The sequence below is a fragment of the Sinocyclocheilus anshuiensis genome, unplaced genomic scaffold (genome assembly GCF_001515605.1).
Source record: "Sinocyclocheilus anshuiensis isolate Anshui unplaced genomic scaffold, SAMN03320099.WGS_v1.1 scaffold270, whole genome shotgun sequence".
Lineage (NCBI taxonomy): Eukaryota > Metazoa > Chordata > Actinopteri > Cypriniformes > Cyprinidae > Sinocyclocheilus > Sinocyclocheilus anshuiensis.
In genome coordinates, this window is record NW_015546041.1 from 340,681 (window position 1) to 356,336 (window position 15,656).

General features: G+C 38.5%; 1 protein-coding gene, 1 long non-coding RNA gene and 1 pseudogene across 2 annotated transcripts in view; all 3 read right to left on the minus strand.

The window, feature by feature from the left end:
• LOC107698950 (adenylate cyclase type 1-like) overlaps positions 1–6,957 on the minus strand; it is a 38,332-nt gene extending 31,375 nt beyond the window's left edge. The window contains exons 1-3 of the mRNA XM_016500086.1: positions 6,313–6,957; positions 1,986–2,135; positions 1,142–1,260 (exon numbers count right to left, since the gene is read on the minus strand). Coding sequence (XP_016355572.1) covers positions 1,142–1,260; positions 1,986–2,135; positions 6,313–6,870 — 827 coding nt within the window. The 5' untranslated portion in view covers positions 6,871–6,957. The remainder of the gene's footprint in view (positions 1–1,141; positions 1,261–1,985; positions 2,136–6,312) is intronic.
• Positions 6,958–10,482: 3,525 nt separating this feature from the next.
• On the minus strand, positions 10,483–12,125 carry LOC107698969 (uncharacterized). Its single transcript, XR_001635400.1, has 3 exons — positions 11,950–12,125; positions 11,407–11,566; positions 10,483–10,492 (listed from the first exon to the last, which is right to left on the minus strand). It is a non-coding gene; the product is annotated as an uncharacterized LOC107698969 (long non-coding RNA).
• Positions 12,126–14,916: 2,791 nt separating this feature from the next.
• Positions 14,917–15,552, minus strand: LOC107698967 (E3 ubiquitin/ISG15 ligase TRIM25-like; annotated as a pseudogene).
• Between the last annotated feature and the right edge of the window lie 104 nt (positions 15,553–15,656).

Sequence of the window (15,656 nt, forward strand, 5' to 3'; positions counted from 1 at the left end):
CACGCTCACACACACACACACACTCACACACTCACACACTCACACACACACTCACACACACAGACTCACTCGCATTAAAGTACAATTCTCACTTAAAATTAAAGAGTAAAGATAAAAGTAAAACATTTTGTTAGTAAATATTTCATTTAGTTCTCTTACTAATTAAAGGCAACGTTCGAAAGACTTTAATGTTTATTGCGATGTCTTTTTAAATAAGCATAATCTGTTCTGTTTAGTGCTGTCAATCCATTAAAAATAACTAATTAATCACATTGCTTTTTAAACCCACCTAACATTAAAGTTTTTAAATATACTTTTATATTGCAATGATTTTACATTTAAACTTCAAATTAATGTAGAAACAGCATAAAGACAGTATATTTTTAATGGCATCTTTTTTTTTGACTGAAGGCGAGTATCACTGATACCAATACTACTGATGTCTCTGGGAAATAATTTTTTCCTAATATTTAACCATTGACTATAGCCATTGAACATTACAGTATAATTGAGAGCTATCAATTTTAACATTTAGTAGACTTTAAAAAATAACAGCTTCTAATTTAAGTGAACTTAAAACAATCTTCACATAAACCCATTATAATAAATGTCATATTTAGCTACCCGAGCCCTTCAGCAAATAGGAAACATACAGAAATTGAATAAAGTTATCACACACTAAATTCTAAATTAAATGTAGAAGAATCCTTAAAGCTACAAAAGTTGATTTCCTCTTTTTCTTTTGTTCTTTGATGAACAGACATCACAGCAGCTGGTTATTAGGTTATTTGGCTGCTATTACTTTAAGAGCTGCCGCTGCTGAACGTGACAGAGATCTGACACGCATGCTCGTAGTTTCATTCACACTTTAATATGAAATGATACAGGCTACAGCGTGCACCGCTGTATTTGTGCATGCAATTGAAGAGCACGCGCTTTGACATCACTCTTCTTTTATTTTCTAATTTTGTTATTTTCCTGTTTATTTCTGTGAAGCTGCAACTGTTTTTTTTTCTATGTATCAAGATTCTCGCTCAGACAGCATCCGTGATCATTACAGCCGCTGGAGCAGTTCCTTTACTCACAGGAAACCATAGCATTTACACAGACCGTAGAAATGGGGCGTATCAGACGGTGTTACCTGACGTTGTCGTGCCGCTGGATGTAGATCTTGTGGAAGATCCTCTCTGGGGGTTTCAGGAAGTCCTCCTTCATCTCCATGGCCACGTTTCTGGGCAGCAGACTCATCAGCAGACGCTCCTGCACACGTGCAATCATCATCATCATCATCATCATCATCATCATCAGAGACACATGAGACAGCAAGAGCATCATCGTCCTTTTTCTCATGCTGAACAACAATATTTAATGTATCTGCATTACTGTTAGGGTAGGTTTAGGGTAGGTGTAGGTGTAGACTTTAATAAAACACAATCTAATAGGTAGAAAAAATATTTATTGTTGGTTACCGGTAGTTGTATCCCTTCTAGCTACAACCGCGAATATAACACATAATTACTGTATTTGCATTACTGTAAGGGTAGGTTTAGGGTTGTGGTAGGGGTAGACGTTAATAAACCATCATTTTACAGGTAGCATTTTTCATTGTCGAATTGTACCCACTGTTTTAATGGGAGGAAGCAAAATCTGACAGGGTAGCACAAATCGACAGAACACCAGTCCTCTACCCACTGTTTTAATGGGAGGTAGCAAAATCTGACAGAACACCGGTTTACCAGAACTAGATCAGATTCATCGGTTCCATTGGCATCACTCAGTTAGAATCACATAACTCTTGTAAGTAATTAACTGAAAAATGTGTTTATGCTAATTAAGTTCCTCTAACTTGGTTGGAATATTTCATTAGTTGTTGTAACTCAAAAAGATTGAAGTTTTTTTTTAATGAAACAGTGTTTTTAGAGTGCAATTCTATGTATTTACAGTGAGGTTTTGATTGTGTTTATTGTGTATCTTCTGACTGTGACCTGTTTCTCGTTCTCGTGCTCCATGCGCAGTTTCTCCTCGAGGCAGTCTCGGGCCTGCAGGAAGGCTTTGCGCTGCGCTCTCTCCGTCAGGATCCGAACAAACAGACCCGACAGATTCACTCCGGTGAAGAGCAGCGTGTTCGCAACCAGCTGGAAACCACAAACACTACAGCTGAAACCACACACTGAACCATAATACATGCTCACAGGATATAAACTTCTGAGTGACTGGCTCAATATAAATGATGAGCATAGATCGCTGCTGTCTGTACGGCTATAGTACACTCTAAAAAATGCTGGGTTAAAAACAAACCCAGCTACTGGTTGGGTTAAATGTTTGACCAACCTGCTGGGTACATTTACATTTAAATTTACATTTACATTTAGTCATTTAGCAGACGCTTTTATCCAAAGCAACTTACAAATGAGGACAATGGAAGCAATCAAAATCAACAAAAGAGCAATGATACGCAAGTGCTATAACAAGATTCAGTCAGCTTAACGCAGTACACGTGGAAAGGGTTTTTTATATATATGTGTGTGTGTGTGCGTGTGTGTGTGTATGTGTGTGTGTGTGTGTGTGAGTGTGTGTATGACCCTGCAGCACAAAAGCAGTCATAAGCAGCACAGGTATATTTGTAGCAATAGGATTTATTTAACTCAACTATTGTTTAAAAAGTAATATATGGCTGGTTTAAAATGAGCCCAAAGGTTGGAAATTCAAAATCAGACAGTTAATTACTAGAGGCATTAGTAATAATCAAAAGGTGAATATTTATTAATAAGCAATTTAATAAATGTTTATTAATTAATTATTATTTATTAAACTTATTAATACATGTTAATTTATTACGCATATTAATGTATGTTAATTTCCAGCCTATTTTGAGTTCATTTTAAGCAAGAAATATAGTCATTTTAAAACAAAGCTGAGTTAAATAAAACTATCTAGCAGGTTGGGCTAGACATTGGGTTCAACAACCCAGTAACTGGGTTTGTTTATATTTAACCCAACTTGGGTTGTTTTTAACCCAGCATTTCTTAGAGTCTCTAGAGTACGACTGGTGGATGTAGTTTAGTTGTGTTTACGTCATAAATGACTTTCTGCTAGAAAGTGTTTTTACATTGCAGCTGTCCTTTCATCTCCATCACAGCCGTTCTGACACTAGAACAGTTTTATGCACAGTTTGTGTGCTTGAGGCAGTTATGTGTAGTTTGTCTAGTCCCTCTTCTGACATGTGTTTGTCCTCTTCAGCAAGGACAGAGCTGGTTTGGGTTCAGGGACATGAGTATATCTGCTCTTTATTGGATTAGATTCGTCAGAGGACACACGTACATGCAGAGCCTTTATTTAGCCGGCCTTACTCTCTCTCTCTGTCTCACATGCTGAAAACTCACTGATTTACATGCAAACAGACCAGAAAGAGAAGTGTGCTTTCACATGTCTTCTGACTTCACATTCTTTTCTATTGTTTGTCTACACTAAAAAAAAACACACACAACTCTGCACAAAGGCACCAGTCTGAACAGCAGCAGCACTGGTTGATCAACAAGAGTGAATTATGTTCAGGGAACATTCACATGTCAAATGAAATTGGTGTGATCTCATTAAATTAGCATGAATTTTACTCATCAGTACAATTAACTCAATTTAAGTCCAATTAAATCAGTTCAACTGTGTTGAAATAGGTGTCATAATTTTATTAGAGTTTTTTTCAAAATGCTTACACACAGTTTTGAAACTATGGCTCCATTTCTCAAAACTCTACACACAAACCCACAAAACACACACACAACATACAAAACGTTTTAACATTTCTAAAAAGGGTATTTTTGCATAGTAACTCTACACACAAACATAAAATAATTAGCCACATACACGCCAAACTACACACATATGTGAAAAATGTCTCACGCATGACAAGATTTTTCAAAGCAAAACGTGTTCTGTGTGAACGGCCCCTTGCAGCAGAAGTGCAGTGTGTTTCTGTCTCTTTCGTGAAGGCATCAGAATAAGATCAGACGTATATGTCATGCAACAGACTACAAGCGCTCTGTCCCGCACACTCAACCTGTTCTCATTCCAGAATAAAACACAATTTTAAATGAATTTGACAAAGACTGAAATAGCATTTTCTTGTAAAAACGTCCTCCAATATTCTTTGTTTCATTTACACTTCAGAAAGAAATGTTTAAGTGTTTGTTAACCTGAGGTTCCTCATTGATGTTTTAGAAAAGAGAGCACACTAAATGACAAACAAATGTTTTGGATGATATGTAAAGTTTCTGGAAAGCATTAATGATATGTAATGTCCTATTCTTTAGATATTTTTCACATTCTGTTGTTCAGATAGCGTCGGTACTTATTTTATTACCTTTAGTCATTATTGCACTGATTCATCTGAATTATAATTCAGTAACATCTGCTCAAGTTAAACAGTTCAAGTCATTTTGTGTGCGACATGAGGTAGAAACCATTCCAGCACATCTCTGCTCTTAACCCTCATAATGCATTCAGGTACATTTTGATCTGGAAGAGATACATAAAAATTTCTAAAGAAAAAAAAAAAGTAAGTGAATGAACCTTTGCAAATGCTTTAAAACACTCAAAATACACCTTTTTTAAAATAACCATTTAAAAACATGTTACATGTGTCATGTTTGGGTCATTTTGACACGGTTATTTATGGCGCACCATTAGGTGTCAAAATACTTTTTTGTCAAATTATCTATGAAGTAATACTAGTGTCAAAAAATCTTTTGCAATATATATGTTTAGCAATTTCCCCATATCTCACACAACTTTGGGACTGGATTTTGTTTATAAACGTGAATCTGTCACCTGCACCACTGCAGCATGAAAAACGTATCACTCTTTGCCTGAAAGTGAAAGTTTATGCAAGTAAAATGAATGTATTTTGTTTGAAAACTTTTCATATATTTATGTTGTTTTGATGTTGCTTGAGAAAATAAAAAAAAAAAGTTAAATAAAAACCATTATGCTTGAGTAACCTGGTGTCTGTATGTGTGAGTCTGATCGCTGTCCAGTGCTGAAAATTGTACACAGTTTTGAATGCACTATGAGGGTTAGATGAAAAACAATCCATGAAAACTTTTTGAATTTGAAGATCAGGGTAAATTTCACTTATTTTGTCTTCTGGGAAACATGTAAGTATCTTCTGTAGATTCTGAAGGGCAGTACTAGATGAAAAAATATGATATCTAGTCAAAATAAGATAAATGTACACATCTTCATTCTGTTCAAAAGTTTTCTTGGCTCTTAATGCATGGTGTTTCCTTCTGGAGCATCAGTGAACGTTTGAACCTTCTGTAATAGCTGCATAAGAGTCCCTCAGTTGTCCTCGGTGTGAAAAGATGCATCTCAAAATCATACAGTCGTTGTTGGAAAGGGTTCAAATACACAAAAATGCTGGAAAACCAAAGAATTTGTGGGAGCTGAAGGATTTTTCTGAAGAACAGCAGGAAGTTTAACTGTTCAGGACCAACAAGGGACTCATGAACAACTATCACTAAACACAAAAAACACAGCTGTGGATCATTCAGCTAATAGCACAGTGTTAAGAATCAAGTAAACTTTTGAAGGTGGTAATTTTTATCAATTCAACTATTATTTACTGTTGTGGACTATATGTAAACATCTTTTATGTGAAATATCTTATTCAGGTCAGTACTAAATAAACAATAACATGCCTTTTGTGTGATCCCTCTTATTTTTGTAAAATAATTCAAATTTAGCAGATTCTGTAAGGTGTATGTAAACTTTTGTCTTCAACTTTATATATGAGTCTGAATGCTCTCTGTGTGACTGATTGCTGGTCGCTGTCCAGTGCTGAAAACAGTACACCGTTTAGAATGCATTACGAGGGTTAGGTGTGTGTGTGTGTGTGTGTGTGTATGTGTGTGTGTGTGTGTGTGTGTGTGTGTGTGTGTGTGTGTCCTTGGAGCACAAAACCAGTCATAAGGGTACATTTTTTCATATTGAGATTTATACATCATCTGAATAAAGCTGAATAAAAAAAGCTTTCCATTGATGTATGGTTTGTTAGGATAGGACAATATTTGGCTGAGAATCCTAAAGATTTTTGGCATAAAGGAAAAATGGATAATTTGACTCATACAATGTATTGTTGGCTATTGCTACAAATATACCCCAGCGACTTAACACTGCTTTTGTGCTGCAGGGACACATATGAGAGTCTGCTCGCTCTCTGTGTAACTGTCTTCATTTGTACGTCGCTTTGGATGAAAGCGTCTGCTAAATGACTCAATGTAAATGTAACTGTTCGCTGTCCAGCGCTGAACTCACCGCTCTCCACAGCCGCTGCGTCTTCGGCGTCACCGACGTCGCCGTGACGATGGTGTGCGCCAGGGACACCAGCCCACCGAACAGCAGCGCGAGCAGCGTGCGCACCGGCAGCAGCGCGTACGCCACGAACGTCAGCAGCAGCAGCTGCCACACGCCGTGCTCCGGAGCCGCGGCGAACGGGCAGCACAGCAGCGAGAAGCTGAAGCAGAAGAGCAGACTCAGGTGCGCGATCTGCTGCAGCTGGCTCGCCCGCAGGTACTTGACGTTGATGACGATGAAGAGCGAGACGAATACGACGGAGTGCACCGGGTACGAGCCCTTGGCGACGGTGAGGCTGGCGCCGGACAGCAGCAGCTCCAGCAGGCTGAGGCTGGACGCCAGCAACGCGAGCACCGTCAGCGCCGTCAGCGTGCGCGTCTGCTCCAGCTTCAGGCTGTAGCTGCGGAAGAGCGACTCGAGCTCCTTGCAGTCGAACTCGTCCTCGCAGGCGATGACCCCCGGCGGGCAGTGGCTCCTCCTGCGCCGCGTCTTGATTTTCTGGAACGGCGTTTCGTCCATGGCGGGAGGGCCATTTACGCGCCGGACAGAGGCGTGGAGCTTCGCCGGGGTCCGGAGGGCATGTCCGGCGGGAGAGGTGGAGCTCAGGAGACGGAAGAGACGCGCTGCACGAGCGACTGGCCTCCAGCTCGCGTGGCTCAGACTGGATCACGCCTGCGCGCTGCGCGCTGCAATAATTCTGCTGATCTCTGAGGAGCGCGCGTCTGACGCGCTGGGCTTCAGCAAAACTGACGCGTGAAGAGTGTAAATCACTGCATGCCATTCAGAAACGATATGCATTAGGACGTGTTTGCACTAGGGATCATTCAGAATTACACCTACGTGATTTCAGTTGCATCGTTTTCCATCCTTGACGCAGTGACAATAAATCAAGATTTAAGATAGTTATTATTACATGTAAAGTGTAAGTAAAATAATTGTTTCTTTTGAAATTGAGATTTATACATCATCTGAAAGCTGAATAAATAAGCTTTCCATTGATGTATGGTTTGTTAGGATTCACAGGACAGCGCTGTTCCTTGGAGCTCACGGACTCTTGTGATTGACCAATCTCTCTCTCTCTCTCTCACACACACACACACACACACACACACACACACGTAAAGACTTCCACACATTTATATATTGGACATTACAGACAATAAACAACCATCATTCTATCAACCACCAATCTAACCAACTCTTTTAAGAGGCCCCGGAACAAACGTTAGTTGTGTATACCCACTGTTGAAGGCTGAGTGTTACAACATATTATGTAATGAAGATAGCTTGATGAATAAAAATGTCAGTGATTTTTCAGCGGTGATTTCTGTACTGGATGCTGGGATGAGTTTGAGAAGCGATAGAGACACAAACACCGCTAGTGTTCTCATATGTGCTATATATACTGCTCATGCTAAATTATATAGATGTTAAGAGTTATTTTTAATATATTCATATAAATCTGTTCAGTATTTTTGATGCTTTATGCTCCTAATGATTTTTACAGTGGAGGCAGATATTCATGAACCTGTCATCAACACACGACCACAAGTTTTAACACATCTGAACATCTCACATGCTTGCTTGTATGATTTTATCAGTGATATACAGTAGTATGCAAATCAAATGTCTAAATAGTTTTATATGAATTTTAATTTAAGTTTTAGTTATTTTAGGGCATCATGTTAAACTAAATAAAAATGAGAAATGTTGCGTTGGTAACTACCTGAACTAAAATGTGATTTTAAATATTTGATTTCATTTCAGTTAACATTTGTTTTATTTTAAGTATTTTTATTTTTAATTAATTCATCTATTTATTTTTGTTTGGTTGGTTTAGTTAACTATAATAACCCTGGTTTGAGGTTTTGTGTCCTCAGCTCTGTGTTTACTCTTGCTTTATTGGTAAACACACATTTTCATTTCATTTCAGTATTTGTCTTTATTAAGGTAATATGTTATGCCTGTCACTCCCCTTTGGACGTTTTGTTGTGTTTTCATCCCTCATGTGTTCATTGACCCTGTTTCTGTCTCTCTCTCATTAGTTAGTTCCTTTTGCCCATATTTGGTTCTGTTCCTGTTCTCGTTATGTCATTATTAGTTCACCCTCCTCGCCTGCCCCTCATCATGCTCCCCTTTATTAAGTCTAGTCTGTGCTTTCCTTGTTTGTCCAGTGCTAAGGTTGAATTGTGCGTGTGTGTCATGCCTACCTTCTGTGGATTCCTTCTGTGTGGATTATATTAAAGATTATTGAGTATTCATCTTCATCGTGCGTCTATCACGCCGCACCGGTGTGTTTTTAATCATGTAATTAATAGCAGGCATTTTTTTTTTAATGTAAAACATAAAAACACAAGACATATATAGAAGGTCTTCCTGAAATAGAAAGCTTCTTGATATAAAGAAGGTCCAATAAATGAGAAAAATCTTTGAACAAACACATAAAGCCGAGGCTAAGAATGGGAAAGCTCAACAGGTGAAATGCTGTCGTGAGAATGTGATTCTCAGTGTGGTTTGCTGGTGTTCTTGAGTTCATGTGCATGTGTTTCTGCTGCTTTATTTGAGAGTAATGTTTGCTATCCGCTGCAAACACTGACACACTGAAGAGCTTAAACAGGCTAAAAATAGCCTGAGCTTTACTGCTCTAAATCAACACATGTAAAAACACAAGCTTTTTACAGCACAACAAAAGAAATAACTAACAATAATGACAACAAAAAATTCACATCGTTATAGCACGGTTTCTCTCGTTTTCTAGTAAAATATACTCTTATCAAGTAGAATTGGTCTGAAGTCAAAAGCCTGAAGTAAACAGTGAGTGATGAGACAAACTTCTTTCTGAATACAGATCCAGAGTCATGCATCTGTAACTTACACTGCAAGAATAGATTAGTGTGACATGCATACTCAATAATAAGTGCAGATTGATAAATCAGCTGCTCAGAAGATCCTGAGCCGTTCTTTATGATCACACACAGACAGACACCGAAAAACCGCCTGAAGTATGAGATCCTACCTGCATCATGACACGAGATTTAATTTTCATCAATATTGCCCTTTGAAAACAGAAATCTTTGACAGAGGTAACATGATGAATCACGACACAATAGGATTTAAACTCATTTATTCTGATTGTCTTAATGTTTAATGCATATCAATCATATTAATACATGCACATTGAAGACACTAAATTAATACTAAACCAGAACCAGAACAAAAATCAGATTTGTTTTGTAAATCGCTCAAACCCATTTTTTATTTTATTTTATTTTATTTTTTGTGGTCTGAAAGATCAGGTTAAACAGTGAGTGTGAACAAAGGTCTTATTTCACATGAAGACTTTGAGATCTCCACACAAACAGAGTAAACAGCATCTGTGTGTCTGTGTCCCTGCATTAACCAACTCACTGAAACGCTGTTTAAACTTAGTTATTCTTCTTCTGAGACTCTTAACTCCTCCTAGAGCTTTAACTCTACATCCCCCAAACTCAGCCCAGATCTTCAGACTGATCTTAAGTTGCTATATCTTTTCTAACTGATCAGACTTACGGTTTTCATACAAATGAAGATTACAAATCATAAAAATCCCATAGACTTACATTGACATTAATAGGATGATACCAGCAATTTCATAGCAACACTCTAGCAACCATCCAAACCAACCTTGCAACCACTATAAGTACCCTAGCAACTGCATAGCAACCACCCCAAGCACCTTAGCAACTGCACAGGAACTCCCAAGCAACCACCCCAATTACCTTAACAACCTCATAGAAATTCCCTAGCAACCACCCTGAGTTCCCTATTAACCGCATAGCAACACCCTAGCAACTTTTCAAACTGAAAACCGTCAAACTTATGAAACTTTTTAGAACTTATTAACCCTTTAATTATAAAAGTGTTTAAACTACCAAATACATTTAATTGCACATACACTATATGGACAAAAGTATTGGGACACCTCCTTCTTTAGAACAGAAAAAGGCACTTCCAAAACTGTGGCAACAAAGATGGAAAGTTCTTCCACACTGACTCAATCAATCATTTCTTTTTGAAAACTGCTGCTATAAAATTAGAAGCACGCAATTCCCTGGAATATCATTATATGCTTAAACATTCAGATTTGCACTCGTGGAAATGACTAAAGTAGTCAAACCTGTTGATTAGAAGGGGGTGTTCCAGTACTTTTGGCAATATAGTGTATTTGAGAATATCAGATGTTTCATAATTTAGTGAGCACGTTTGTGAATATTTATAATAAAAAAGGAAAAACGAAATTAAAGCGATACATCTGTCATACAGCACTATTGTGGCTGCGTGTGTCACATGACAAGCATGACGCGTCACCATGGAAACAATAAGGCGATACGTTCTAAAATAACGGTCGCCTAAAAAAAACTCATGCTGGGGGCTCAGCTAGAATATTTTAAACTCACATGCGAAAGGGTTAACTTTACAAACACGCTCAGCTAGAATATTTTACTGAAAACTCACGTGTGAAAGGGTTAAAGCTTTCTGGTCTCAACAAACTTTTTTATCTAGTTCTGACATGTTATTTCACTGACAGAAGTTCAGCTGCAGTATTAATGTCATGAAGAGACTCTATAACATCTCACTGTTACTGATTTATCATGAAGCTCAAAGCATTATATGTAGAATCTCTCGTCAGTCTATTCTGATTCATCAACAGTTTCACTGATGATTTATAACCAACCCAAAACCCAGGATAGAGCGTCTGAGTGAATGTGGTCTGGACTGTGTGGATGAGGCTCATTGTGTCAGAGACGCTGTAGAAGGACAGAGTTCCTGCACTGTGATCCACAAACACTCCTATTCTGCTGCTGATGGACTTCACAGAGAGATCAGTCTCTATGTTATTGTGTCTGAATGAGTATCTGGAGGAAGAGCAGCACAAACTCCAGGACTGATCATTATGTCCAAACACACATTCATTACCTCCTCCCTTCCTGCTGATGCTCTTTAATATGATGTTCTGCATGATATGAGCTGATGATGGACTGGTTTCTGAGAGCAGATGAATCTGCAGGACTTTACCTCTGTCTGAGATCTTCTTGAGCTCCTCTTTGCAGAAATCCTCCAGTTTGTCTCTCAGCTGATGAACAGATTCTCTCAGAGCATCAGAAGAGACGAGAGAACTGAAGAGATCATCATTTACGTCTGTAGATTCAGGAGGTGCTGAGAGAGACTGGAAACTCTACAGAAAACAGAAATCAAAACTCATCCAATAACCTGCAGGAACATCAGATTTGTTGACTTCACTGATCTTTAGTAACTCCCCTCAATCCAGCACTTTCACAGCATCAGCTTCATTCTTCTCATATTCATTATATCACATTATAGCTACAGATTCTAGTATTTGACACTCTATGTGAACTTTCTAGGAAACAGTTTGGATGATAAAACATCTGCTAAGATCATAAATGTCCATCTAACAGCTCAAGCACATCAATGGAGTCTCATTGTAGAGTTGAGTAGATTTGCTCAGGAAAAGCAGCTCAAAGGCTACGATTAGATTGAGCATTATTGATAACTTTCGCTCAAGTCCACTCTGAGCCTGTTCTTGTAGATCTGTGTTACCTGCAGGAACTGGATGTGATCCTGTGTGTGCTCCAGCTGCTCCAGCTCAGCGTCTCTCCTCCTCAGATCATTGATCTCCTGCTCCAGTCGCTCCAGTCGTCCTTCAGCTCGACTCACTGCAGTCTTTTCCTGATCTCTGATGAGCCGTATCAGCTCAGAGCGGCTTCTCTCAATGGAGCGGATGAGACACTGAAGCACTGCTCAATCACCAGGATTTCACAATTCTGCAAAAGCAGAATTTAATGCAAAATCAAGCAAACATTATTTGCAGCAGCTTGTATTTTTGTCTTATGCAATTTTTCCACAACAAATGTTAACCTGAGAGGGAAAGCAATATTAGCAACTACAATTCCATAACTGAGAGTCCAAACGAATGAATGAATGCGTGTTGAATTACAGTGAACTGTGCTGTAAAGTGAGCAGGGATGATGATACAGGTTATGCAGGTGATTTACAGGGAGAGAAAATATGGACAGGAGAATAATATTTAATATTTCCAAGTAATCTCTCCCAATCATTTATTCACGAGCTACACGTCTATTGTCTTCTCAACCTGTTTGTGAAACGAGAGAGAGAGACGCGGCTGCGCAAGCGATCAAACATCTTGTTTGTATTTAATGAATGTTTCTAGACTGCAGCTTTAATGAAGACTATTATTAAACTACTATATGGAATACTGAATATAAATAGAAATGTATTGGGGCAAATATTTGCTAGTCCCCATCATACCTGATTTCACCAGTAGCCTAGATTAGATTTAAATAAGTGCATTATTTTACTGGATATGCACTTTTTATATATTTCTAGTGAATGCTGTTACTAATAAAACAGTTGGTAAATAGTACAAACATGAAATAATTTGACTGATTGCATAATGACTTATGAGTGTTTCTATGCTGGTGCACCCACTGATATAAAACACGGTTTCAGCAGTTATGTACAAAAGTATTTACAGGCTTACTGTCACTGACACTAATTACATAAATACATCATGATTATTGCTGGGTTTTCTCTGCAAAGCAACACAAATGCTGCAATTATCACCACAATTTTTGAGAATAGCAAATTCAGTCATTTTAGGTCTCAAAAATCAGGAAAAAAATCCCTGAAGTCCTGATGAGACTGATTTCTAATACACAGCCTCACTTCATGTTTGGGTCTTCATGATCAAATTCATCAATATGAATCAATTTGATCAAGTTTGAGGATCACCTGATCCAATCGTGATGACCGTTACTCAGAATTGGTACTGTAGAGTTCAGTGACTTCATGACGTAATGAATCAGAAGGAAAAATGAGGTAAAAAGCTGAAATGTTAGTGAGGTTTTGAACGGTTGGTGGCGCTAGCGGTGTTTGACAGCTAAATATATCTTCAGAAGAAAGAGCTGCTTGTCTAGCTTTTAAATCACCTGCACCTTGCACTTTTTTGCACTATGCATTTTATATTGGACAGGATAATAATATTTAATATTTCCAAGTAATCTCTCCCAATCATTTATTCACGAGCTACACGTCTATTGTCTTCTCAACCTGTTTGTGAAACGAGAGAGAGAGACGCGGCTGCGCAAGCGATCAAACATCTTGTTTGTATTTAATGAATGTTTCTAGACTGCAGCTTTAATGAAGACTATTATTAAACTACTATATGGAATACTGAATATAAATAGAAATGTATTGGGGCAAATATTTGCTAGTCCCCATCATACCTGATTTCACCAGTAGCCTAGATTAGATTTAAATAAGTGCATTATTTTACTGGATATGCACTTTTTATATATTTCTAGTGAATGCTGTTACTAATAAAACAGTTGGTAAATAGTACAAACATGAAATAATTTGACTGATTGCATAATGACTTATGAGTGTTTCTATGCTGGTGCACCCACTGATATAAAACACGGTTTCAGCAGTTATGTACAAAAGTATTTACAGGCTTACTGTCACTGACACTAATTACATAAATACATCATGATTATTGCTGGGTTTTCTCTGCAAAGCAACACAAATGCTGCAATTATCACCACAATTTTTGAGAATAGCAAATTCAGTCATTTTAGGTCTCAAAAATCAGGAAAAAAATCCCTGAAGTCCTGATGAGACTGATTTCTAATACACAGCCTCACTTCATGTTTGGGTCTTCATGATCAAATTCATCAATATGAATCAATTTGATCAAGTTTGAGGATCACCTGATCCAATCGTGATGACCGTTACTCAGAATTGGTACTGTAGAGTTCAGTGACTTCATGACGTAATGAATCAGAAGGAAAAATGAGGTAAAAAGCTGAAATGTTAGTGAGGTTTTGAACGGTTGGTGGCGCTAGCGGTGTTTGACAGCTAAATATATCTTCAGAAGAAAGAGCTGCTTGTCTAGCTTTTAAATCACCTGCACCTTGCACTTTTTTGCACTATGCATTTTATATATTATAATTTTTGCTAGACTTTTTTGGTCTGGATTGAATTTAGTGTGCGGTTAGCAACTTTTTAAAAAACGTTTAGAATAAAGAGCTCAAAAATGTGTTTTCCAAGAGATTTCCAGAGCTGAAAGCCATTTGTAAGCGCCGTCTCTTTCAGAAGAAGATGAGAGTCTGACTGATGATTATATAATAACACACTGATTAAATGTTTCTCTGTGAGTCTCTGTCACAGCAGGATCTGCTCAAGTCCACTCTGAGCCTGTTCTTGTAGATCTGTGTTACCTGCAGGAACTGGATGTGATCCTGTGTGTGCTCCAGCTGCTCCAGCTCAGCGTCTCTCCTCCTCAGATCATTGATCTCCTGCTCCAGTCGCTCCAGTCGTCCTTCAGCTCGACTCACTGCAGTCTTCTCTCTTCTCCTGATCAGCCGTATCAGCTCAAATCATCTGGATTCAGTCAGATTTACTGAACAGAAAGTGTTTAGTGTTTGTTGCTGTTCATTTCTGCTGTGGTGAGCAGTGTGAATGCTGTAAGCTGTTAATATGGTGCTGATATAAACACATATGAAACGAGTGTCAGCAATATTTCATCAGTGTCTAGTGTTAAATACCTGTTTCTCTGTCCTCTGTGCTGCAGCTGATACAGTGTCGTGGTTTTTATGTTCATCCATCGTACACAGCACACATATACATTTCTGATCAGTGCGACAGAAAACCTCAAGGAGCTTCTCATGTTTCTGGCAGATCATCTCCTGCAGTCGTCCAGTGGCTTCAATCACTTTGTGTGGCTTACGTGAATGAAATTCCTCATGACGCTCAAAATGAGTTTGACAGTAAGATTCCTGACACATCAGACAGGACTTGACGGCTTTTTATTTTCTTCCAGTACAGACGTCACACTGAACATCTCCAGCTCCAGCAGGAACCACACTTTGAAGTTTAGTCTTCTTCAGTTTCTCCAGCATTTCAGCAAACACCACGTTCTTAAATAAAGCAGGTCTTGGACTGAAGGTCTGTCTGCACTGAGGGCAGCTGTAGACTCTCTTCTCATCCTCCTGATCCCAGCAGTCTGTAATACAGCTCTTACAGTAACTGTGTCCACACTGGATGGTCACTGGATCCTTCAGGAGATCCAGACACACCGGACAGCTGAACTGCTCCACTGAAATACAGGCCTCTGCCATTTTACTACATCAGAATCAGAATGAGCTTTATTGCCAGGTATGTTTATACATACGAGGAATTTGTTTTCGTGACAGAAGCTTCCACAGTGTAACAGAATGACAGTGACA